The sequence below is a fragment of the Cuculus canorus genome, chromosome 35, assembly GCF_017976375.1.
Source record: "Cuculus canorus isolate bCucCan1 chromosome 35, bCucCan1.pri, whole genome shotgun sequence".
In the NCBI taxonomy this organism is placed as follows: Eukaryota; Metazoa; Chordata; class Aves; order Cuculiformes; family Cuculidae; genus Cuculus; species Cuculus canorus.
Window position 1 is genome coordinate 1,144,126 of NC_071435.1, and position 23,896 is coordinate 1,168,021.

The 23,896-nt window shown below is 52.9% G+C and overlaps 2 protein-coding genes and 1 long non-coding RNA gene across 3 annotated transcripts; 1 reads left to right on the forward strand and 2 right to left on the reverse strand.

Annotated features, from left to right (window-relative positions):
- Positions 1–930: 930 nt before the first annotated feature.
- On the reverse strand, positions 931–7,328 carry LOC128849931 (apolipoprotein C-II-like). The gene is made up of 4 exons (XM_054052655.1): positions 7,316–7,328; positions 4,170–4,221; positions 1,347–1,449; positions 931–1,230 (listed from the first exon to the last, which is right to left on the reverse strand). Exons 2-4 carry the CDS (start codon positions 4,216–4,218, stop codon positions 1,140–1,142), a joined length of 243 nt encoding a protein of 80 aa, XP_053908630.1. The 5' UTR covers positions 4,219–4,221; positions 7,316–7,328; the 3' UTR covers positions 931–1,139.
- Positions 7,329–10,351: 3,023 nt separating this feature from the next.
- On the forward strand, positions 10,352–11,253 carry LOC128849948 (uncharacterized). The gene is made up of 3 exons (XR_008447513.1): positions 10,352–10,860; positions 10,901–11,004; positions 11,129–11,253. It is a non-coding gene; the product is annotated as an uncharacterized LOC128849948 (long non-coding RNA).
- Positions 11,129–14,113, reverse strand: LOC128849947 (apolipoprotein E-like). Its single transcript, XM_054052688.1, has 3 exons — positions 14,045–14,113; positions 13,133–13,262; positions 11,129–11,469 (listed from the first exon to the last, which is right to left on the reverse strand). The coding sequence occupies exons 1-3, from the start codon at positions 14,085–14,087 to the stop codon at positions 11,181–11,183; spliced, it is 462 nt and encodes a 153-aa protein (XP_053908663.1). The 5' UTR covers positions 14,088–14,113; the 3' UTR covers positions 11,129–11,180.
- Between the last annotated feature and the right edge of the window lie 9,783 nt (positions 14,114–23,896).

The following is a 23,896-nucleotide window of genomic DNA, read 5'->3' on the forward strand; positions in this document are numbered from 1 at the left end:
AAGACCCCCACGATGACCTCCAAGACCCCCACGATGACCTCCAACGCCCCTTTAATGACCAATGTGACCCCCAAGACCCCCACGATGACCCCCAAGACCTCCACGATGACCTCCAACCCCCCTGTAATGACCAACGTGACCCCCAAGACCCCCACGATGACCCCCAAGACCACCATGATGACCCCCAAGACCACCACGATGACCCCCAAGACCCCCACGATGACCTCCAACGCCCCTTTAATGACCAACGCGACCCCCAAGACCTCCATGATGACCTCCAGGACCCCCATGATGACCTCCAGGACTCCACGATGACCCCCAAGACCCCCACGATGACCCCCAACACCCCTTTAATGACCAATGTGACCCCCAAGACCCCCACGATGACCCCCAAGACCCCCACGATGACCCCCAACACCCCTTTAATGACCAACGCGACCCCCAAGACCCCCACGATGACCTCCAAGACCCCCATGATGACCTCCAACACCCCTTTAATGACCAACGCGACCCCCAAGACCCCCACGATGACCCCCAAGACCCCCACGATGACCTCCAACGCCCCTTTAATGACCAACGTGACCCCCAAGACCCCCACGATGACCCCCAAGACCACCATGATGACCCCCAAGACCACCACGATGACCCCCAAGACCACCATGATGACCTCCAAGACCACCATGATGACCCCCAAGACCCCCACCATGACCTCCAACACCCCTTTAATGACCAACGTGACCCCCAAGACCACCATGATGACCCCCAAGACCCCCACGATGACCCCCAAGACCCCCGCGATGACCCCCAAGACCACCACGATGACCTCCAAGACCCCCACGATGACCCCCAAGACCCCCGCGATGACCCCCAAGACCACCACGATGACCTCCAAGACCCCCACGATGACCCCCAAGACCCCCATGATGACCCCCAAGACCTCCACGATGACCCCCAAGACCCCCACCATGACCTCCAACGCCCCTTTAATGACGAAGATGACCACGATAACCCCTTAGAAGACCATGAAGACCCCCCGAGAAGACCAACCCCACCCCGTTCTCCATGACGAGGGGTTCTCCTTTATTGGGGTGGGGTGGGGTGGGGGGTCCCCCCCGTGTCGGCCATCTTGGTGGGCGTGGTCACTGCTCTCCCTGCCACCAGTGGTAGAGCTGATCCCCAAGGATGCCGGTGTAGGTCATCACCGCCTCCGAGCCCTTGGTGTAGGCATCTCTGGGGGGTTGGGACGGGGGGGTCACCAGGTCGGGGGGACCTCGGAGACCCCATGTGACGTCGTAGTGACGTCATAATGACGTCACAGAGGGGAGGGGGGAGGGGCAGGAACTCACTGGATCCGTTCTTGAGCCGCTTGAAGGTTGAGGCCCCCCAAGAAGGTCCGGATCTTGGAGAAGGCATCGGCGGGGGAGGGGACTTCGGGGGGGGCGGCGGCAGCTGAGGGGGGGGGGGGAGGAAGAAGAGAGGGGTCAAAACACCCCCAAAATGGGTCAAAACGCCCCAAAAAATGGAGGAGGGGACATCAAAAATGGGCCGAAACGCTCCAAAAATGGAACTTGGACATCAAAAATGGGCCAAAACGCCCTCAAAAATGGGCCAAAATACCCCAAAAATGGAATGTGGACATCAAAAATGGGCCAAAATGCCCTCAAAATGGGCCAAAACACCCCAAAAATGGGCCAAAACGCCCCAAAAATGGAAGTTGGACATCAAAAATGGGCCAAAATGGCCCAAAACGCCCCAAAAATGGGCCAAAATACCCAAAAATGGAACTTTTGACATCAAAAATGGGCCAAAACGCCCCAAAAAATGGGCCAAAACACCCTCAAAATGGAACTTGGACATCAAAAATGGGGTGAAATGCTCCCAAAATCACATCAAAAATGGGCCAAAACGCTCCCAAAATGGAATGTGGACGTCAAAAATGGGCCAAAACACCCCAAAAATGGAACTTGGACATCAAAAATGGGGTGAAATGCCCTCAAAATGGGCCAAAACGCCCCAAAAATGGAACTTGGACATCAAAAATGGGCAAAAACGCCCCCAAAATGGGCCAAAACGCCCCAAAAATGGAAGTTGGAAGTCAAAAATGGGCCAAAACGCTCCCAAAATGGGCCAAAACGCCCCAAAAATGGGCTGAAACACCCCAAAAATGGAAGTTGGACATCAAAAATGGGCCAAAACACCCCAAACATGGGCCAAAACGCCCCAAAAATGGGCTGAAACGCCCCAAAAATGGAATGTGGACGTCAAAAATGGGCCAAAACACCCAGAAAGTGGAACTTGGACATCAAAAATGGGCCAAAACACCCCAAAAATGGAAGTTGGACGTCAAAAATGGGCCAAAACACCCCAAAAATGGGCTGAAATGCCCAAAAAACGGAACTTGGACATCAAAAATGGACATCGAAACCAGGATTTGGGGATCCCCGTTGGGATTTTGGGGTGAAATGGGGCAATTTTGGGTCAAAAAAGCAGAATTTTGGGTTTCCAAGTGTGATTTTTGGGGTGCAGTGGGGCGATTTTGGGGTCCCAGAGTGAATTTGGGGGTAAAATGGGGCTATTTTGGGGGGAAAAAGGGTGATTTGGGGATTCAAAGTGTGATTTTGGGGTGAAAGAGGGTAATTTTGGGTCGAAAAAGCACAATTTTGGGATCTCGGGGTGCGTTTTTGGGTGCAATGGGGCTGTTTGGGGTAAAAAAAGAACGTTTTGGGGATCCCCGGGTGGACTCCCCCTCTCCCCTCTTTTGATGAGACATCAAAAATGGATCAAAGCACCCCAGAAATGGACCTCGGACATCAAAAATGGGTCAAAACCACATAAAAATGGGTCAAAACGCCCAAATAAAGGATCTTAGACGTCAAAAATGGGCCAAAATATCCCTGAAATGGGTCAAAACTCCCCAAAAATGGGTCAAAACACCCCAAAAATGGGTCAAAACGCCCCAATAAAGGATCTTAAGACGTCAAAAATGGGCCAAAACATCCCCGAAATGGGTCAAAACGCCCCAAAAATGGGTCAAAACAGCAAAAAATGGGTCAAAACGCCCCAATATAGGATCTTAGACGTCAAAAATGGGCCAAAACATCCCCAAAATGGGTCAAAACGCCCCAATAAAGGATCTTAGATGTCAAAAATGGGCCAAAACACCCCAAAAATGGGTCAAAACGCCCAAATAAAGGATCTTGGACGTCAAAAATGGGCCAAAACATCCCAAAAATGGGTCAAAACACCCCAAAAAATGGGTCAAAACAACAAAAAATGGGTCAAAACGCCCCAATAAAGGATCTTAGACATCAAAAATGGGCCAAAACATACCCGAAATGGGTCAAAACGCCCCAAAAATGGGTCAAAACACCCAAATAAGGGATCTTAAGACGTCAAAAATGGGCCAAAATATCCCCGAAATGGGTCAAAACGCCCCAAAAATGGGTCAAAACGCCCCAATAAAGGATCTGAAACGTCAAAAATGGGCCAAAACGACCCCGAAATGGGTCAAAACGCCCCAAAAATGGACCTTGAACCCCAAAACGGGGGTCAAAACCCCCTAAAAATGAACTGTGGATGCTATAAATGGGGCAGAAAACTCTAAAAATGGGGTCAAAATGCCCCGAAATGGATCAAAATGCCCCAAAAAAAGGATCAAAATGCCCCAAAAATGGATCAAAATGCCCCAAAAAGGGATCAAAATGCTCTCAAATGGGGTCAAAACACCACAAAAATGGGGTCAAAACGCTGGAAAATGGGTCAAAACGTCACAAAATGGGCCCTGAACCCCAAAAATGGGGGGGAACCCCCAAAAACGGGGTTAAACCACCCCCAAATGGGTCAAACCCCCCTAAAAATTGGGTAAAAATGTATCAAAATGCCAAAAAATGGGGTCAAAACCCCCCAAAATGAGGTGAAAGACCCCCAAAATGGAGCTTGGACCCCAAAAATGGGGGGATTTGGGGTCTTTTTTTGGGGTGCTGGGGGGGGAGCAGTGGGTTTTGGGGTGAATTCAGGGGGGGTTTGGGGGGGCAGTGGGTTTTGGGGTGAATTCAGGGGGGTTTTGGGGGGGGCAGTGGGTTTTGGGGAGGATTTTGAGGGTTTTGGGGGGGGCAGTGGGTTTTGGGGTGAATTCCGGGGATTTGGGGTGCGGGGGGGGGGTGTCTCACCCAGGCCCAACAGCAGCAGCAGCGTCGCCGCCGTCTTTTTGGGGTGCATGGCCTGGGGGGGGGGGGGGCAAAAGTGAGGGGGGGGGCTCAGACCCCCCCCCTGAACCCCCAAATCCACCCCATTGACCCCAAATCCCTCCAATTCACCCCAAAATCCCCCATAATCACCCCAAAACCCACTGCCCTCTACTCCAAAACCCCCAAAGCACCCCAAAATCCCCCCAATTCGCCCCAAAACCCACTGCCTCCCCACCAAAACCCCCAAAGCACCCCAAAATCCCCCCAAAACCCACTGCCTCCGGACTCCAAAAGCCCTCAACCCCCCAAAATCCCCCCCAATTCCCCCCAAAAGCCACTGCCCCCCCACTTCAAACCCCCTCAAATCACCTCAGACCCCCCCAAAATCCCCCAAATCCTCCCTAATTCACCCCAAAATCCACCACTCCTCCACCCCAAAAGCTCTCAGATCCCCCCAAAACCCCTCAAGTCACCCCCAAATCCACCAAATCCACCAAATTCACCCCAAAGCCACTGCCCCCCCACCTCAAGACCCCAAAATCCCCCCAAAATCCCCCCAATTCCCCCCAAAAGCCACTGCCCCCCCACCTCAAGACCCCCAAATCCCCCCAATTCACCCCAAAAGCCACTGCCCCCCCCACTTCAAACCCCCCCAAATCACCCCAGACCCCCCCAAAAGCCCCCAAATCCTTCAAATTCACCCCAAAATCCACCACTCCTCCACCCCAAAACCCCTCAGATCCCCCCAAAACCCCTCAAGTCACCCCCAAATCCACCAAATTCCCCCCAATTCCCCCCAAAAGCCACTGCCCCCCAACTTCAAACCCCCTCATATCACCCCAGACCCCCCCAAAAGCCCCCAAATCCTCCCGAATTCACCCCAAAATCCACCACTCCCCCACCCCAAAAGCTCTCAAATCCCCCCAAAACCCCTCAAATCCCCCCAAAACTCCCCAAATCCAACAAATTCACCCCCAAAGCCACTGCCCCCCCACCTCAAGACCCCTAAATGCCCCCAATTCCCCCCAAAAGCCACTGCCCCCCCACTTCAAACCCCCCCAAATCACCCCAGACCCCCCCAAAGCCCCCAAATCCTCCAAATTCACCCCAAAATCCACCACTCCCCCACCCCAAAAGCCCTCAGATCCCCCCCAAACCCCCACAATCACCCCCAACCCCCCCAAATCCCCCCAATTCCCCCCAAAAGATACTGCCCCCCACTTCAAACCCCCCCAAATCACCCCAGACCCCCCCAAAAGCCCCCAAATCCTTCAAATTCACCCCAAAATCCACCACTCCTCCACCCCAAAACCCCTCAGATCCCCCCAAAACCCCTCAAGTCACCCCCAAATCCACCAAATCCACCAAATTCACCCCAAAAGCCACTGCCCCCCCACTTCAAACCCCCTCAAATCCCCCCAGACCCCCCCAAAAGCCCCCAAATCCTCCGAATTCACCCCAAAATCCACCACTCCCCCACCCCAAAAGCCCTCAGATCCCCCCAAACCCCCACAATCACCCCCAACCCCCCCCAAATCCACCAAATTCACCCCAAAAGCCACTGCCCCCCACCTCAATACCCCCAAATCCCCCCAATTCCCCCCAAAAGCCACTGCCCCCCCCACTTCAAACCCCCTCAAATCTCCCCCAAATCCCCCCAAAAGCCCCCAAATCCTCCCGAATTCACCCCAAAATCCACCACTCCCCCACCCCAAAAGCCCTCAGATCCCCCCAAACCCCCACAATCACCCCCAACCCCCCCAAATCCCCCCAATTCCCCCCAAAAGCCACTGCCCCCCCACTTCAAACCCCTCAAATCACCCCAGACCCCCCCAAAAGCCCCCAAATCCTCCAAATTCACCCCAAAATCCACCACTCCCTCACCCCAAAAGCTCTCAGATCTCCCCCAAACCCCCCAAATCCCCCCAATTCACCCCAAAAGCCACTGCCCCCCCCACCTCAAGACCCCTAAATGCCCCCCAAATCCCCCCAAAAGCCACTGCCCCCCCACTTCAAACCCCCTCAAATCGCCCCAGACCCCCCCAAAAGCCCCCAAATCCCCCGAATTCACCCCAAAATCCACCACTCCCCCACCCCAAAAGCTCTCAGATCCCCCCAAAACCCCTCAAGTCACCCCCAAATCCACCAAATCCACCAAATTCACCCCAAAAGCCACTGCCCCCCCACCTCAAACCCCCTCAAATCACCCCAGACCCCCCCAAAAGCCCCCAAATCCTTCAAATTCACCCCAAAATCCACCACTCCTCCACCCCAAAACCCCTCAGATCCCCCCAAAACCCCTCAAGTCACCCCCAAATCCACCAAATTCCCCCCAATTCCCCCCAAAAGCCACTGCCCCCCAACTTCAAACCCCCTCAAATCACCCCAGACCCCCCCAAAATCCCCCAAATCCTCCGAATTCACCCCAAAATCCACCACTCCCCCACCCCAAAAGCCCTCAGATCCCCCCAAAACCCCTCAAGTCACCCCCAAATCCACCAAATTACCCCCAAAGCCACTGCCCCCCCACCTCAAGACCCCTAAATGCCCCCAATTCCCCCCAAAAGCCACTGCCCCCCCACCTCAAACCCCCTCAAATCACCCCAGACCCCCCAAAAGCCCCCAAATCCTCCCTCATTCACCCCAAAATCCACCACTCCCAAACCCCCAAAAGCCCTCAGATCCCCCCAAACCCCCACAATCACCCCCAACCCCCCCAAATCCATCAAATTCACCCCAAAAGCCACTGCCCCCCCCACCTCAAGACCCCTAAATCCCCCCAAATCCCCCCAAAAGCCACTGCCCCCCCACCTCAAACCCCCTCAAATCCCCCCGGACCCCCCCAAAAGCCCCCAAATCCTCCTTAATTCACCCCAAAATCCACCACTCCTTCACCCCAAAACCCCTCAGATCCCCCCAAAACCCCTCAAGTCACCCCCAAATCCACCAAATTACCCCCAAAAGCCACTGCCCCCCCACCCCAAACCCCCCAAATCCCCCAAAACTCCCCAAATCCCCCCAAAAGCCACTGCCCCCCCACTTCCAACCCCCTCAAATCCCCCCAGACCCCCCCCAAAAAGCCCCCAAATCCCCCGAATTCACCCCAAAACCTCCGCCCCCCCCTCTACCTTCGCTCCCAGCCTCTCCTTCCCCGCCCCCCCCCCCGAACCCCCCTTTTTATAAGGGGGGGGTGGGGTGGGGGGTGGATCCGGATTAGGGGGAGGGGGGGGGCAAAGTCCGGGGGGGGCAAAGGGTGGAAGGGGGGGGGGGGGGAGGGGTCAGGTTTGGGGTGAAAAGAGCCATTTTTGAGCCTTCAGGGCCCCTTTGGGGGAATTTGACCCTTTTTGGGGTGTTTTGAGCCCTTTTTGACCCATTTTGATCCCTTTTGGAGGCGTTTTGACTCATTTTGGGGTATTTCGGGGCGTTTGGAGACCATTTTTGGGGGGTTGAGTCCATTTTGATGCATTTTTTGGGGTGTTTTGACCATTTTGCGGTGTTTTGAGCCCATTTTGGGGGCGTTTTGTGCCCATTTTCACCAATTTTTGGGGTGTTTTGACCCTTTTGGGGCTTCAGAACCATTTTTGGAGCTTTTTGACCCATTCTGAGGTGTTTTGAGCCCATTTTTAGGGTGTTTTGCGCCCATTTTGACCCTTTTTTGGGTGTTTTGACCGTTTGGGGGGTTCAGGATCAGTTTTGGAGCATTTTGACCCATTCTGGGGTGTTTTGAGCCCATTTTGGGGTTATTTTGCGACCGTTTTGGGAGTGTTTTGAGCCCATTTTGGGGTGTTTTGACCATTTTGGAGTGTTTTGAGCCCATTTTGGGGTGTTTTGACCATTTTGGAGTGTTTTGAGCCCATTTTGGGGGCGTTTTGACCATTTTGGAGTGTTTTGAGCCCATTTTGGGGGCGTTTTGTGCCCATTTGGACCCATTTTTGGGGGTGTTTTGACCCTTTTGGGGCTTCAGAACCATTTTTGGAGCATTTTGACCCATTCTGAGGTGTTTTGAGCCCATTTCGGGGGTGTTTTATGCCCATTTTGGCCCATTTTTTGGGGTGTTTTGACCATTTTGGGGGTTCAGGATCAGTTTTGGAGCATTTTGACCCATTCTGGGGTGTTTGGAGCCCATTTTGGGGGCGTTTTGTGCCCATTTTCACCAATTTTTGGGGTGTTTTGAGCCCTTTTGGGGCTTCAGAACCATTTTTGGAGCATTTTGACCCATTCTGAGGTGTTTTGAGCCCATTTTGGGGGTATTTTGCGACCGTTTTGGGAGTGTTTTGAGCCCATTTTGGGGTGTTTTGACCATTTTGGAGTGTTTTGAACCCATTGTTGAGGTGTTTTGAGCCCTTTTTGACCCATTTTGATCCCTTCTGGAGGCGTTTTGACTCATTTTGGGGTATTTCGGGGCGTTTGGAGACCATTTTTGGGGGGTTGAGTCCATTTTGATGCATTTTTGGGGGTGTTTTGACCCTTTTGGGGCTTCAGAACCGTTTCTGGAGCATTTTTGGCCCATTCTGGGGTGTTTTGAGCCCATTTTTGGGGTGTTTTGTGTCCATTTTGGGGGTGTTTTGACCATTTTGGGCTGTTTTGAGCCCATTTCGGGGGTGTTTTGTGCCCATTTTGACCCATTTTTTGGGTGTTTTGACCGTTTTGGGGGTTCAGGATCAGTTTTGGAGCATTTTGACCCATTCTGGGCTGTTTTGAGCCCATTTTGGGGGCATTTTGACCATTTTGGAGTGTTTTGAGCCCATTTGGGGGTGTTTTGACCATTTTGGGGTGTTTTGAACCCATTGTTGAGGTGTTTTGAGCCCTTTTTGACCCATTTTGATCCCTCTTGGAGGCGTTTTGACTCATTTTGGGGTATTTTGGGGCGTTTGGAGACCATTTTTTGAGCGTTTGAATCCATTTTGACCCATTTTTGGGGGTGTTTTGACCCTTTTGGGGCTTCAGAACCATTTTTTGAGCATTTTGACCCATTCTGAGGTGTTTTGAGCCCATTTTGGGGGTATTTTGACCATTTTGGGGTGTTTTGAGCCCATTTTGGGGTGTTTTGAGCCCATTTTTGGGGTGTTTTGACCCTTTTGGGGCGTTTTTCCCCCCATTTGGTGGCACTTCAGGGCCTTTTTTGGGGGTGTTTCAACACATTTTGGGGTCTTTTGACCCTTCTGGGGGTGTTTTGAACCCATTTTGGGGGCGTTTTGATCCATTTTTGGGGTCTTCTGATCCATTTTGGGGCATTTTAACCCATTTTGGGGGATTTTAACCCATTTTAGGGTGTTTTGAGCCAATTTTTGGGGCTACAGAGCAAATTGGGGGTATTTTGATCCATTTTTGGGACGTTTTGACGCATTTTTGGGCGTTTTGATCCATTTTTGGAAGTTCAGGGCCCATTTTGAGGTATTTTTACCCCATTTTGGGGTATTTTTATCCCATTTTGGGGTCATTTTGCCCCATTTTTGGGCGTTTTGATCCATTTTTGGAGGTTCAGAGCCCATTTTGGGGGTATTTTTACCCCATTTTGGGGTCATTTTGCCCCATTTTGGGCGTTTTCAGCCCATTTTTGACCTTCACCCCCCATTTTTGGGCGTTTTTGCCCCATTTTTGGGCGTTTTCAGCCCATTTTTGACCTTCACCCCCCATTTTTGGGGCGTTTTTGCCCCATTTTTGGGCGTTTTCAGCCCATTTTTGACCTTCACCCCCCATTTTTGGGCGTTTTCCCCCCATTTTTGGGCGTTTTTGCCCCAATTTTGGGGCGTTTTGACTCTTTTTGGGCCCTTCAGGACTCATTTTGGAGTTTTTGACCCTTTTTTGTGCGTTTTGGAGCGAATTTTTGGGGCAGTTTGGTGCATTTTGGGGACTTTTTGACCGATTTTGGAGTGTTTTGAGCCCATTTTTGGAGCTTCGGGGCCCGTTTGGGGTCCACTTTTGGGGTTCGGTCCCCCCCAGTCCCACCACTCCAACACCAAACCAAGCGTCACCATCACCATTTATTGGGGTTGGTGGTGGCGTCACCACCACCTCCATCACTTTTGAGGTTCCTCACGGATTATTGAGGTTCCTCAATGGCCGTTGAGGTTCTTCTCGAGGGTCATTGAGGTTCTTCTCGAGGGTCATTGAGGTTCTTCAAGGGTTGTTGAGGTTCCTCACGGATTATTGAGGTTCCTTGATGGCCATTGAGGTTCTTCTCGAGGGTCATTGAGGTTCTTCTCGAGGATCATTGAGGTTCTTCAAGGGCTGTTGAGGTTCCTCATGGATTATTGAGGTTCCTCGAGGATTATTGAGGTTCTTCCAGGGTTGTTGAGGTTCCTCAATGGCCATTGAGGTTCTTCTCGAGGATCATTGAGGTTCTTCAAGGGTTGTTGAGGTTCTTCTCGAGGGTCATTGAGGTTCTTCTTGAGGATCATTGAGGTTCTTCAAGGGCTGTTGAGGTTCCTCACGGATTATTGAGGTTCCTCAATGGCCGTTGAGGTTCTTCTCGAGGATTATTGAGGTTCTTCTTGAGGATCATTGAGGTTCTTCAAGGGTTGTTGAGGTTCCTCACGGATTATTGAGGTTCCTCACGGATTATTGAGGTTCCTCAATGGCCGTTGAGGTTCTTCTCGAGGATTATTGAGGTTCTTCTTGAGGATCATTGAGGTTCTTCAAGGGCTGTTGAGGTTCCTCACGGATTATTGAGGTTCCTCGAGGATTGTTGAGGTTCTTCCAGGATTATTGAGGTTCCTCGATGGCCGTTGAGGTTCTTCTCGAGGATTATTGAGGTTCTTCTTGAGGATCATTGAGGTTCTTCAAGGGCTGTTGAGGTTCCTCACGGATTATTGAGGTTCCTCGAGGATTATTGAGGTTCCTCACAGATTATTGAGGTTTCTCAATGGCCGTTGAGGTTCTTCTCGAGGATCATTGAGGTTCTTCTTGAGGATCATTGAGGTTCCTCACGGATCATTGAGGTTCCTCACGGATTGTTGAGGTTCCTCACGGATTGTTGAGGTTCCTCAAGGCTTACTGAGGCTCCTCCAGGTCCCGGCTGTCCCCCAGCTCTTGGGGGGCCCCCCAGATGCGCCCCAGGCCCTGCCAGCGGCGCCGCAGCTCCTCGCCGTCGCGGTGGAGGCGCTTACGGAGTTTGCGGGCGTAGGAGGCGCCGCGGTTGCGCAGCTCCGCCCACCCCAGCTCCAAAGTGGCTTTGGCGTCCGCTCCGTAGTCCAAAGCGCGTTGACCCACGTCGGCCATCTCGGTGCGAAGGGCCGAGCTCAGCGCCTGCACCCGCGTCCCCAGCGCCGTCACCCACAGCCTGGGGGGGAGGGGAGGGGCCAAGGGTCACCACGGGGGCCACCGGGACCCTCTGGGACCTCCTGGGGGCCACCAAGACCCTACGGGTCCAGGGAGATGCTGTGGGTCCTGAAGGTTCTCATGGAAGCCACCAAAACCCTATGGAGATCTCAAGATGGCCACCAGGTCCCTATGGGTCAATGGAGGCCCTATGGGTCCATAATGACCTCATGGTGTCCATCAGGTCCCTATGGGTCAATGGGGTCTCTATGGGTCCATAATGACCTCATGGTGTCCATCAGGTCCCTATGGGTCAATGGGGTCTCTATGGGGCCATAATGACCTCATGGTGTCCATCAGGTCCCTATGGGTCAATGGGGTCTCTATGGGTCCATAATGACCTCATGGTGTCCATCAGGTCCCTATGGGTCAATGGGGTCTCTATGGGTCCATAATGACCTCACGGTGTCCATCAGGTCCCTATGGGTCAATGGGGTCCCTATGGGGCCATAATGACCTCATGGTGTCCATCAGGTCCCTGTGGGTCAATGTGGTCTCTATGGGTCCATAATGACCTCATGGTGTCCATCAGGTCCCTATGGGTCAATGGGGTCTCTATGGGTCCATAATGACCTCATGGTGTCCATCAGGTCCCTATGGGTCAATGGGGTCCCTATGGGGCCATAATGACCTCATGGTGTCCATCAGGTCCCTATGGGTCAATGTGGTCTCTATGGGTCCATAATGACCTCATGGTGTCCATCAGGTCCCTATGGGTCAATGGGGTCTCTATGGGTCCATAATGACCTCATGGTGTCCATCAGGTCCCTGTGGGTCAATGGGGTCTCTATGGGTCCATAATGACCTCATGGTGTCCATCAGGTCCCTATGGGTCAATGGGGTCTCTATGGGGCCATAATGACCTCATGGTGTCCATCAGGTCCCTATGGGTCAATGGGGTCTCTATGGGTCCATAATGACCTCATGGTGTCCATCAGGTCCCTATGGGTCAATGGGGTCTCTATGGGGCCATAATGACCTCATGGTGTCCATCAGGTCCCTATGGGTCAATGGGGTCTCTATGGGGCCATAATGACCTCACAGTGGCCCTTTTCACCCCCCTTTTCACTCCCCTCACTTTTTACCCCCTATTTTTGGGGTCCCCCCTGTTTCCCCTCCCCTTTTTCCACCTATTTTTGAGGTCCCCCCACATTTCTCCCCCCTTTTTCCTCCCATTTTTGGGGTCCCCCCCTTTAAACCCCCCCTTTTACCTCTTCTATTTTTGGGGTCCCCCCCATTCCCCCTCTTTTCTCTCCCATTTTTGGGGTCCCATCATTCTGCCCCCCTTTTTTTACCCCCCCTATTTTTGGGGTCCCCCCCTTTTGCCCCTCTTTACCCCCCATTCTCCCCCTTTTACCCCCCCGTTTTCCCCCCATATTTGGGGTTCCCCCCTATTTTTTGGGGTACTCCCCTCCTTTTACCTCCTTTCTCACCCCCCCTTTTGGGGTTCCACCTCCTTTTTGGGGTCCCCCCTCCATTTACCCCTCTTTTTGCCCCCCAATATTTGGGGTTCCCCCCCATTTTTGGGGTTCCCCCCTATTTTTGGGGTCCCCCCTCCTTTCCCCCCCCTTTTGCCCCCCCTATTTTTGGGGTTCCCCCCCCTATTTTTGGGGTCCCCCCCTCACCGGATCCTCCTGAGGGTGCTGTTCTCGCCCCTCCCCCCCTCCAGGGCCCCCCAAAAGCTCTTTTGGGGTTCGGGGGGGGCCGCGGAGGGGGTGCTCGGAGGGGGGTCCGTGGGGGGTTCGGCCCCAACGCCTGTGGGGAGGGGGGGGTCAGTCCTCCCAGTGCCTCCCAGTGCCTCCCAGTTCATCCCAGTGCCCCCTCAAACCCACCTGAGTGTCCCCCCAGGTCCATCCCAGTGCCTCCCAGTTCATCCCAGTCCCTCCCAGTTCATCCCAGTACCCCCTCAAACCCACCTGAGTGTCCCCCCAGTGCCTCCCAGTCCATCCCAGTGCCTCCCAGTCCATCCCAGTGCCCCCTCAAACCCACCTGAGTGCCCCCCCAGTCCATCCCAGTGCCCCCCAGTCCATCCCAGTCCATCCCAGTGCCCCCTCAAACCCACCTAAGTGCCCCCCCCCCAGTCCCTCCCAGTCCATCCCAGTCCCTCCCAGTCCATCCCAGTGCCCCCTCAAACCCACCTATATGTCCCCCCCAGTCCCTCCCAGTCCATCCCAGTGCCTCCCAGTTCATCCCAGTCCATCCCAGTACCCCCTCAAACCACAACAGTGTTCCCCCAGTCCCTCCCAGTTCATCCCAGTGCCCCCCAGTCTCTCCCAGTGCTCCCAGTTCCCATCCCAGTGCCCCTTCCACCCCAACCCCTCCCCCTATGGGGGTCCCCATTCAACCTCCCCCCCCCAATTTGGGGACAGTGGGAGGGACTGGGAGAAACTGGGGAGCACTGGGGGGGAACTGGGGGCACTGAGTGTTACTGGGGGAACTGGGAGGGACTGGGGGACACTGGGAGGGACAGGGAGGGACTGGGGAGCAGTGGGGGGGAACTGGGAGGGACTGGGAGCACTGGGAGGGGGGTCACTCACTCGCCAGCAGCGCCACTGCCACCACTGTCACCCAGAGCTTCATGGTGGCACCTGAGGGGACCTCAGGGACATCAGGAGGGGACCCCCATATCCCCCATATCCCCATATCCCCCATATCCCCCATATCCCCCATATCCCCATATCCCCCATATCCCCCATATCCCCATATCCCCCATATCCCCATATCCCCCATATCCCCCATATCCCCCATATCCCCATATCCCCCATATCCCCCATATCCCCATATCCCCATATCCCCATATCCCCATATCCCCATATCCCCCATATCCCCCATATCCCCCATATCCCCATATCCCCATATCCCCCATATCCCCCATATCCCCCATATCCCCATATCCCCCATATCCCCATATCCCCCATATCCCCATATCCCCCATATCCCCCATATCCCCATATCCCCCATATCCCCATATCCCCCATATCCCCATATCCCCCATATCCCCCATATCCCCATATCCCCCATATCCCCCATATCCCCATATCCCCATATCCCCCATATCCCCCATATCCCCATATCCCCCATATCCCCATATCCCCATATCCCCCATATCCCCCATATCCCCATATCCCCATATCCCCATATCCCCATATCCCCCATATCCCCATATCCCCATATCCCCCATATCCCCATATCCCCATATCCCCATATCCCCCATATCCCCCATATCCCCATATCCCCATATCCCCATATCCCCCATATCCCCCATATCCCCATATCCCCCATATCCCCCATATCCCCATATCCCCATATCCCCATATCCCCATATCCCCATATCCCCCATATCCCCATATCCCCCCTATCCCCATATCCCCCATATCCCCATATCCCCCATATCCCCCATATCCCCATATCCCCATATCCCCATATCCCCCATATCCCCATATCCCCATATCCCCCATATCCCCATATCCCCCATATCCCCATATCCCCATATCCCCATATCCCCCATATCCCCATATCCCCATATCCCCATATCCCCCATATCCCCATATCCCCCATATCCCCCATATCCCCATATCCCCATATCCCCCATATCCCCATATCCCCATATCCCCATATCCCCCATATCCCCCATATCCCCCATATCCCCCATATCCCCATATCCCCCATATCCCCCATATCCCCATATCCCCATATCCCCATATCCCCCATATCCCCCATATCCCCCATATCCCCATATCCCCATATCCCCCTATCCCCCATATCCCCATATCCCCATATCCCCATATCCCCCATATCCCCCATATCCCCCATATCCCCATATCCCCATATCCCCATATCCCCCATATCCCCATATCCCCCATATCCCCATATCCCCCATATCCCCATATCCCCCATATCCCCCATATCCCCCATATCCCCATATCCCCCATATCCCCCATATCCCCATATCCCCCATATCCCCCATATCCCCATATCCCCATATCCCCATATCCCCATATCCCCCATATCCCCCATATCCCCATATCCCCCATATCCCCATATCCCCATATCCCCATATCCCCATATCCCCATATCCCCATATCCCCCATATCCCCATATCCCCCATATCCCCATATCCCCCATATCCCCATATCCCCATATCCCCCATATCCCCATATCCCCCCATATCCCCATATCCCCATATCCCCCATATCCCCATATCCCCCATATCCCCCATATCCCCATATCCCCATATCCCCCATATCCCCCATATCCCCATATCCCCATATCCCCCATATCCCCCATATCCCCCATATCCCCCATATCCCCATATCCCCCATATCCCCCATATCCCCATATCCCCATATCCCCCATATCCCCCATATCCCCATATCCCCATATCCCCCATATCCCCCATATCCCCATATCCCCCATATCCCCCATATCCCCCATATCCCCATATCCCCCATATCCCCATATCCCCCATATCCCCATATCCCCCATATCCCCATATCCCCCATATCCCCCATATCCCCATATCCCCATATCCCCCATATCCCCCATATCCCCATATCCCCCATATCCCCCATATCCCCATATCCCCATATCCCCCATATCCCCCATATCCCCATATCCCCCATATCCCCATATCCCCATATCCCCCATATCCCCCATATCCCCATATCCCCATATCCCCCATATCCCCCATATCCCCATATCCCCATATCCCCATATCCCCCATATCCCCCATATCCCCATATCCCCCATATCCCCATATCCCCATATCCCCATATCCCCCATATCCCCCATATCCCCATATCCCCCATATCCCCCATATCCCCCATATCCCCATATCCCCCATATCCCCATATCCCCCCATATCCCCATATCCCCCATATCCCCATATCCCCCATATCCCCCATATCCCCATATCCCCATATCCCCCATATCCCCCATATCCCCATATCCCCATATCCCCCATATCCCCATATCCCCCATATCCCCATATCCCCATATCCCCATATCCCCCATATCCCCATATCCCCCATATCCCCCATATCCCCCATATCCCCATATCCCCCATATCCCCATATCCCCCATATCCCCCATATCCCCATATCCCCCATATCCCCCATATCCCCATATCCCCATATCCCCATATCCCCCATATCCCCCATATCCCCATATCCCCCATATCCCCATATCCCCATATCCCCCATATCCCCCATATCCCCATATCCCCCATATCCCCATATCCCCATATCCCCCATATCCCCCATATCCCCATATCCCCATATCCCCCATATCCCCATATCCCCCATATCCCCCATATCCCCATATCCCCATATCCCCCATATCCCCCATATCCCCATATCCCCATATCCCCCATATCCCCATATCCCCATATCCCCCATATCCCCATATCCCCATATCCCCATATCCCCATATCCCCCATATCCCCCATATCCCCATATCCCCCATATCCCCCATATCCCCATATCCCCCATATCCCCCATATCCCCATATCCCCATATCCCCCATATCCCCATATCCCCCATATCCCCCATATCCCCATATCCCCCATATCCCCATATCCCCATATCCCCATATCCCCCATATCCCCCATATCCCCCATATCCCCATATCCCCATATCCCCATATCCCCCATATCCCCATATCCCGATATCCCTCATATCCCGATATCCCCTCATATCCCGATATCCCCATCTTCTCTCACCTCGCGTTCTCTCTCTCTCTCTCACCCTATGGGGGGGGGAGGGGCTTTAAATACCCTCAGGAGGGGGCGGGGCTTGAGGTGACCCCTCCCACCCCTCCTTTCCCCCCCCCAGTGTCCCCTTTTCCCCCCGTGGGGGGGGACACTCACACCCCAATGTCCCCATTTGCACCCCCTCAGCACTCGAATGGGGCTCAACGGGAGGGGGCGTGGCTCAAAGGGAGGGGGCGTGGCTTACGGGGAGGGGCGTGGCTTATGGGAGGGGTGGGAGTGGCCCTTCCCCTCCCTCCCCGCCCCCTCCCTTTGGACTTGGGCCCCAACGTGGCGGGGTGGGGGGGGGCAAGGTCCGAGGGAGGAGGTGGGAGGGGCCACTGGGAGGAGGAGGGGGGGATTAACCCCGAAATGGACCTTAAAAGAGAGGGTTTTGACCCAAAATGGGGGGTTTGGACCTAAAAATAGAGGGTTTTGACCCAAAATGGGGGGGTTTGAACCTAAAAATAGAGGGTTTTGACCCAAAATGGGAGGGTTTGAACCTAAAAATAAGGGATTTGAACCCAAAATAAGGGGATTTGAACCCCCCAAATAGGGGTTTGAACCTAAAAATAGGGGGTTTTGACCAAAACCGGGGGATTTTAACCCAAAATAAGGGGGTTTGACCCGAAAAATAGAGGATTTGAACCTGAAAATGGGGGATTTGGACCCCCAAATTAGGGGACTTTGACCCAAAAATGGGAGTTTTGACACCGAAAAGACAGGGTTTGAACCCTAAAATGGGGGTTTGGACCCCAGAAGGGGGGGTTTGACCCCCAAAATAGAGGATTTGAACCCCAAAATGGAGATTTTGAACCAAAACCAGAGGGTTTGAACCCAAAAATGGGGCGTTTGGACCTAAAAATGTGGGGTTTGGACTCAAAAATGGGGGAGGTTTACCCCAAAAACAGAGGGTTTGAACCACAAAAAGGGGCGTTTGAACCCCCAAAATGGGGGTTTTGGACCCAAAAATGGAGAGTTTGGACCAAAAAATGGGGGGTTTGGACCCCAAAACTGAAGGTTTGAATCAAAAAATGGAGAGTTTTGACCCCAAAATAGGGAGTTTGGACCCAAAAATTGAGAGCTTGAACCCAAAACTAGGGAGTTGGCACCTGAAAATGGGGGGTTTGGACCCAAAAATAGGGGGTTTGGACCCAAAAACGGGGGGTTTGGACCCAAAAATAGGGGGTTTGGACCCAAAACCGGGGAGTTTGGACCCAAAAATAGGGGGTTTGGATCCAAAAATAGGGGGTTTGGACCCAAAAACGGGGGGTTTGGACCCAAAAATAGGGGGTTTGGACCCAAAACCGGGGAGTTTGGACCCAAAAACGGGGGGTTTGGACCCAAAAATAGGGGGTTTGGACCCAAAACCGGGCAGTTTGGACCCAAAAACGGGGGGTTTGGACCCAAAACCGGGGAGTTTGGACCCAAAAATAGGGGGTTTGGACCCAAAAATGGGGAGTTTGGACCCAAAAATGGGGGGGTTGGACCCAAAAACGGGGGGTTTGGACCCAAAAATGGGGGGGTTGGACCCAAAAACGGGGGGTTTGGACCCAAAAATGGGGAGTTTGGACCCAAAAATGGGGGGTTTGGACCCAAAAATAGGGGGTTTGGACCCAAAACCGGGGAGTTTGGACACAAAAACGGGGGGTTTGGACCCAAAAATAGGGGGTTTGGACCCAAAAACGGGGAGTTTGGACCCAAAAATGGGGGGGTTGGACCCAAAAACGGGGGGTTTGGACCCAAAAATGGGGAGTTTGGACCCAAAAACGGGGAGTTTGGACCCAAAAATAGGGGGTTTGGACCCAAAACCGGGGGTTTGGACTCAAAAATAGGGGGTTTGGACCCAAAAATAGGGGGTTTGGACCCAAAAACGGGGGGTTTGGACCCAAAAATGGGGGGTTTGGACCCCAAAATGGGGAGTTTGGACCCAAAAATAGGGGGTTTGGACCCAAAAACGGGGGGTTTGGACCCAAAAATAGGGGGTTTGGACCCAAAAACGGGGGGTTTGGACCCAAAAATGGGGGGTTTGGACCCCAAAACGGGGGGTTTGGACCCAAAAATGGGGGGTTTGGACCCAAAAAGGGGGAGCTTGGACCCAAAAACGGGGGGTTTGGACCCAAAACCGGGGGGTTTGGACCCAAAAACGGGGAGCTTGGACCCAAAAACGGGGGGTTTGGACCCAAAAATAGGGGGTTTGGACCCCAAAACGAGGGGTTTGGACCCAAAAATAGGGGGTTTGGACCTAAAAACGGGGGGTTTGGACCCAAAAACGGGGAGTTTGGACCGAAAAATAGGGGGTTTGGACCCAAAACCGGGGGGTTTGGACCCAAAAATGGGGGGTTTGGACCCCAAAATGGAGAGTTTGGACCCCAAAATGGAGAGTTTGGACCCAAAATGGAGAGTTTGGACCCCAAAATGGAGAGTTTGAACCCCAAAATGGGGCGTTTGGACCCCAAAATGGAGAGTTTGGACCCCAAAAATGGAGAGTTTGGACCCCAAAATGGAGAGTTTGGACCCCAAAATGGGACGTTTGAACCCCAAAATGGAGAGTTTGGACCCAAAATGGAGAGTTTGGACCTCAAAATGGGGCGTTTGGACCCCAAAATGGAGAGTTTGGACCCAAAAATGGGGGGTTTGGACCCAAAAATGGGGGGTTTGGACCCAAAAATAGGGGGTTTGGACCCAAAAACGGGGGGTTTGGACCCAAAAATAGGGGGTTTGGACCCAAAAACGGGGGGTTTGGACCCCAAAATGGAGAGTTTGGACCCAAAATGGAGAGTTTGGACCCAAAATGGAGAGTTTGGACCCAAAATAGAGAGTTTGGACCCCAAAATGGAGAGTTTGGACCCCAAAAATGGAGAGTTTGGACCCAAAATGGAGAGTTTGAACCCCAAAATGGAGAGTTTGGACTCAAAATGGAGAGTTTGAACCCCAAAATGGAGAGTTTGGACCCCAAAATGGGGAGTTTGGACCCAAAATGGAGAGTTTGGACCCCAAAATGGAGAGTTTGGACCCAAAAATAGGGGGTTTGGACCCAAAAATGGAGAGTTTGGACCCCAAAATGGAGAGTTTGGACCCCAAAATCCCAGAATTGCGCCCAAATTGCGCTCCTTTTCCGCCCCCAAAGAACAACAGCGATAGAGGTGAGGCCGAAGGCTTTTATTGGGACCTCCGGGGGAGGAGGAGGAGGAGGAGGAGGAGGTGGTGGAGATGGTGGAGATGGAGATGGAGGTGGAGATGGTGGAGATGGAGGAGATGGTGGAGGTGGAGGAGATGGTGGAGATGAGGAGGAGGAGAGGGATGAAGATGATGGAGATGGAGGTGGTGATGAAGAGGAGGAGGAAGAGAGGGATGAAGACGATGATGGAGATGGAGATGAAGATGAGGAGGAGAAGGATGAAGATGATGGAGATGATGGAGATGAAGAGGAGGAGAGGGATGAAGATGATGGAGATGGAGGTGATGAAAAGGAGGAGGAGGAGGAGAGGGATGAAGACGGTGGAGATGGAGGTGGTGATGGTGATGATGAAGATGAGGAGGAGGAGAGGGATGAAGACGATGACGAAGATGATGGAGATGAAGAGGAGGAGAGGGATGAAGATGATGATGATGGAGATGGAGGTGATGAAGATGATGGAGATGATGAAGAGCAGGAAGGGATGAAGATGATGAAGAGGAGGAGGAGGAGAGGGATGAAGATGATGAAGAAGAGGAGGAAGAGGGATGGAGATGATGAAGATGAGGAAGAGAGGGATGAAGACGATGATGGAGATGATGGAGATGAAGAGGAGGAGAGGGACGAAGGTGATGGAGATGGAGGTGATGGAGATGATGAGGAGAGGGATGAAGATGGTGGAGATGGAGATGATGAAGAAGAGGAGAGGGATGAAGATGATGATGGAGATGGAGGTGGTGATGAAGATGAGGAGGAGAGGGATGAAGGTGATGGAGATGGAGGTGATGATGGAGATGAGGAGGAAGAGGGGAATGACAACGAAGATGATGAAGGTGAGGAGGGGATGAAGACCATGGAGACGCGGAGGGAGAGGATGAAGATGGTGGAGACGATGAAGAGGAGGAGGAAGAGGGGAACGAAGATGGTGGAGATGAAGAGGAGGAGAAGGATGAAGATGGTGGAGACGATGAAGATGGAGATGATGAAGATGAGGAGGAAGACGATGAAGATGAGGAGGACGGTGGTGACCCCTCAGCGATGACCACGATGGGGCCTTCATCCCTTCAGCCAACGGTGAAGAAGAGTCCAATGATGATGGAGACAACGATGGAGGTCTCTCAGCCCATGAGGAGGAGGTCCTTCGGCCCATGATGGACGTTCTTCAGCCGATGGTGATGATGGTGGAGGTCCTTCAGCCCATGAGGAGATCTTCAGTCCATAACGATGGTGGAGACCTTCAGCCCATAACGATGGTGGAGATCTTCAGTCCATAACGATGGTGGAGACCTTCAGCCCATAACGATGGTGGAGATCTTCAGTCCATAACGATGGTGGAGATCTTCAGTCCATAACGATGGTGGAGATCTTCAGTCCATAACGATGGTGGAGACCTTCAGTCCATAACGATGGTGGAGATCTTCAGTCCATAACGATGGTGGAGACCTTCAGTCCATAACGATGGTGGAGATCTTCAGCCCATAACGATGGTGGAGACCTTCAGTCCATAACGATGGTGGAGACCTTCAGCCCATAACGATGGTGGAGATCTTCAGTCCATAACGATGGTGGAGACCTTCAGCCCATAACGATGGTGGAGACCTTCAGCCCATAACGACGGTGGAGACCTTCAGCCCATAACGATGGTGGAGACCTTCAGCCCATAACGATGGTGGAGATCTTCAGTCCATAACGATGGTGGAGACCTTCAGCCCATAACGATGGTGGAGACCTTCAGTCCATAACGATGGTGGAGACCTTCAGTCCATAACGATGGTGGAGACCTTCAGCCCATAACGATGGTGGAGATCTTCAGTCCATAACGATGGTGGAGACCTTCAGTCCATAACGATGGTGGAGACCTTCAGTCCATAACGATGGTGGAGACCTTCAGCCCATAACGATGGTGGAGACCTTCAGCCCATAACGATGGTGGAGACCTTCAGTCCATAACGATGGTGGAGGTCTTCAGTCCATAACGATGGTGGAGACCTTCAGTCCATAACGATGGTGGAGACCTTCAGCCCATAACGATGGTGGAGACCTTCAGTCCATAACGATGGTGGAGATCTTCAGTCCATAACGATGGTGGAGACCTTCAGCCCATAACGATGGTGGAGACCTTCAGCCCATAACGATGGTGGAGACCTTCAGCCCATAACGATGGTGGAGACCTTCAGTCCATAACGATGGTGGAGACCTTCAGTCCATAACGATGGTGGAGACCTTCAGCCCATAACGATGGTGGAGATCTTCAGCCCATAACGATGGTGGAGACCTTCAGTCCATAACGATGGTGGAGACCTTCAGTCCATAACGATGGTGGAGACCTTCAGCCCATAACGATGGTGGAGACCTTCAGCCCATAACGATGGTGGAGACCTTCAGTCCATAACGATGGTGGAGACCTTCAGTCCATAACGATGGTGGAGATCTTCAGCCCATAACGATGGTGGAGACCTTCAGTCCATAACGATGGTGGAGACCTTCAGTCCATAACGATGGTGGAGACCTTCAGCCCATAACGATGGTGGAGACCTTCAGCCCATAACGATGGTGGAGATCTTCAGCCCATAACGATGGTGGAGACCTTCAGCCCATAACGATGGTGGAGACCTTCAGCCCATAACGATGGTGGAGACCTTCAGCCCATGAAGATAACAGTTGAGGTTCTTCACCCCATAATGACATCAATTGAGGTTCTCCACTTGATGATCGCTATGGTTGAGGTTCTCCACTTGATGACCGTTGAGGTTCTTCACCCCATAACGACAACAGTTGAGGTCCTTCACCCCATAACGACATCAATTGAGGTTCTCCACCCCACAATGACATCAACTGAGGTTCTCCACTTGGTGATCGTTATGGCTGAGGGTCTCCATTTGATGACGGTTGAGGTTCTTCACCCCATAATGACATCCATTGAGGTTCTCCACTGGATGATCGCTATGGTTGAGGTTCTCCACTTGATGACAGTTGAGGTTCTCCACCCCATAATGACAACAGTTGAGGTCCTCCACCCCATAATGATATCAATTGAAGTTCTCCACTTGATGATCGCTATGGTTGAGGTTCTCCACTTGATGACAATTGAGGTTCTTCACCCCATAATGACATCAATTGAGGTTCTCCACTTGAGAATCGTTATGGTTGAGGTTCTCCACTTAATGACGATGACAGCTGAGAGTCTCCACTTGATGACGGTTGAGGTTCTTCACCCCATAACGATGACCGTTGAGGTCCTCCACCCCATAATGACATCCATTGAGGTTCTCCACTCGATGATCGCTATGGTTGAGGTTCTCCACCACGTTATGATTACAGTTGAGGTTCTCCACTTGACTATGGTTGAGGTCCTCCACCCCATAATGACATCAGTTGAGGTCCTTCACCCCATAATAATATCAATTGAGATTCTCCACTTAATGATGATTATGGTTGAAGTTCTCCACCGCATTATTACGACAA

Excerpts from the sequence above, each read along its gene's own strand:
- LOC128849931 (XM_054052655.1), bottom strand. The coding sequence starts at position 4,218 with ATGCACCCCAAAAAGACGGCGGCGACGCTGCTGCTGCTGTTGGGCCTG. Across the intron at positions 1,450-4,169 it reads GCTGCTGCTGTTGGGCCTGG|CTGCCGCCGCCCCCCCCGAA; the intron begins GTGAGACACCCC and ends CCCCCCCCTCAG. Across the intron at positions 1,231-1,346 it reads GCGGCTCAAGAACGGATCCA|AGATGCCTACACCAAGGGCT; the intron begins GTGAGTTCCTGC and ends CCAACCCCCCAG.
- LOC128849947 (XM_054052688.1), bottom strand. The coding sequence starts at position 14,087 with ATGAAGCTCTGGGTGACAGTGGTGGCAGTGGCGCTGCTGGCGA. Across the intron at positions 13,263-14,044 it reads GGCAGTGGCGCTGCTGGCGA|GCGTTGGGGCCGAACCCCCC; the intron begins GTGAGTGACCCC and ends CCCTCCCCACAG. Across the intron at positions 11,470-13,132 it reads AGCACCCTCAGGAGGATCCG|GCTGTGGGTGACGGCGCTGG; the intron begins GTGAGGGGGGGA and ends CCTCCCCCCCAG.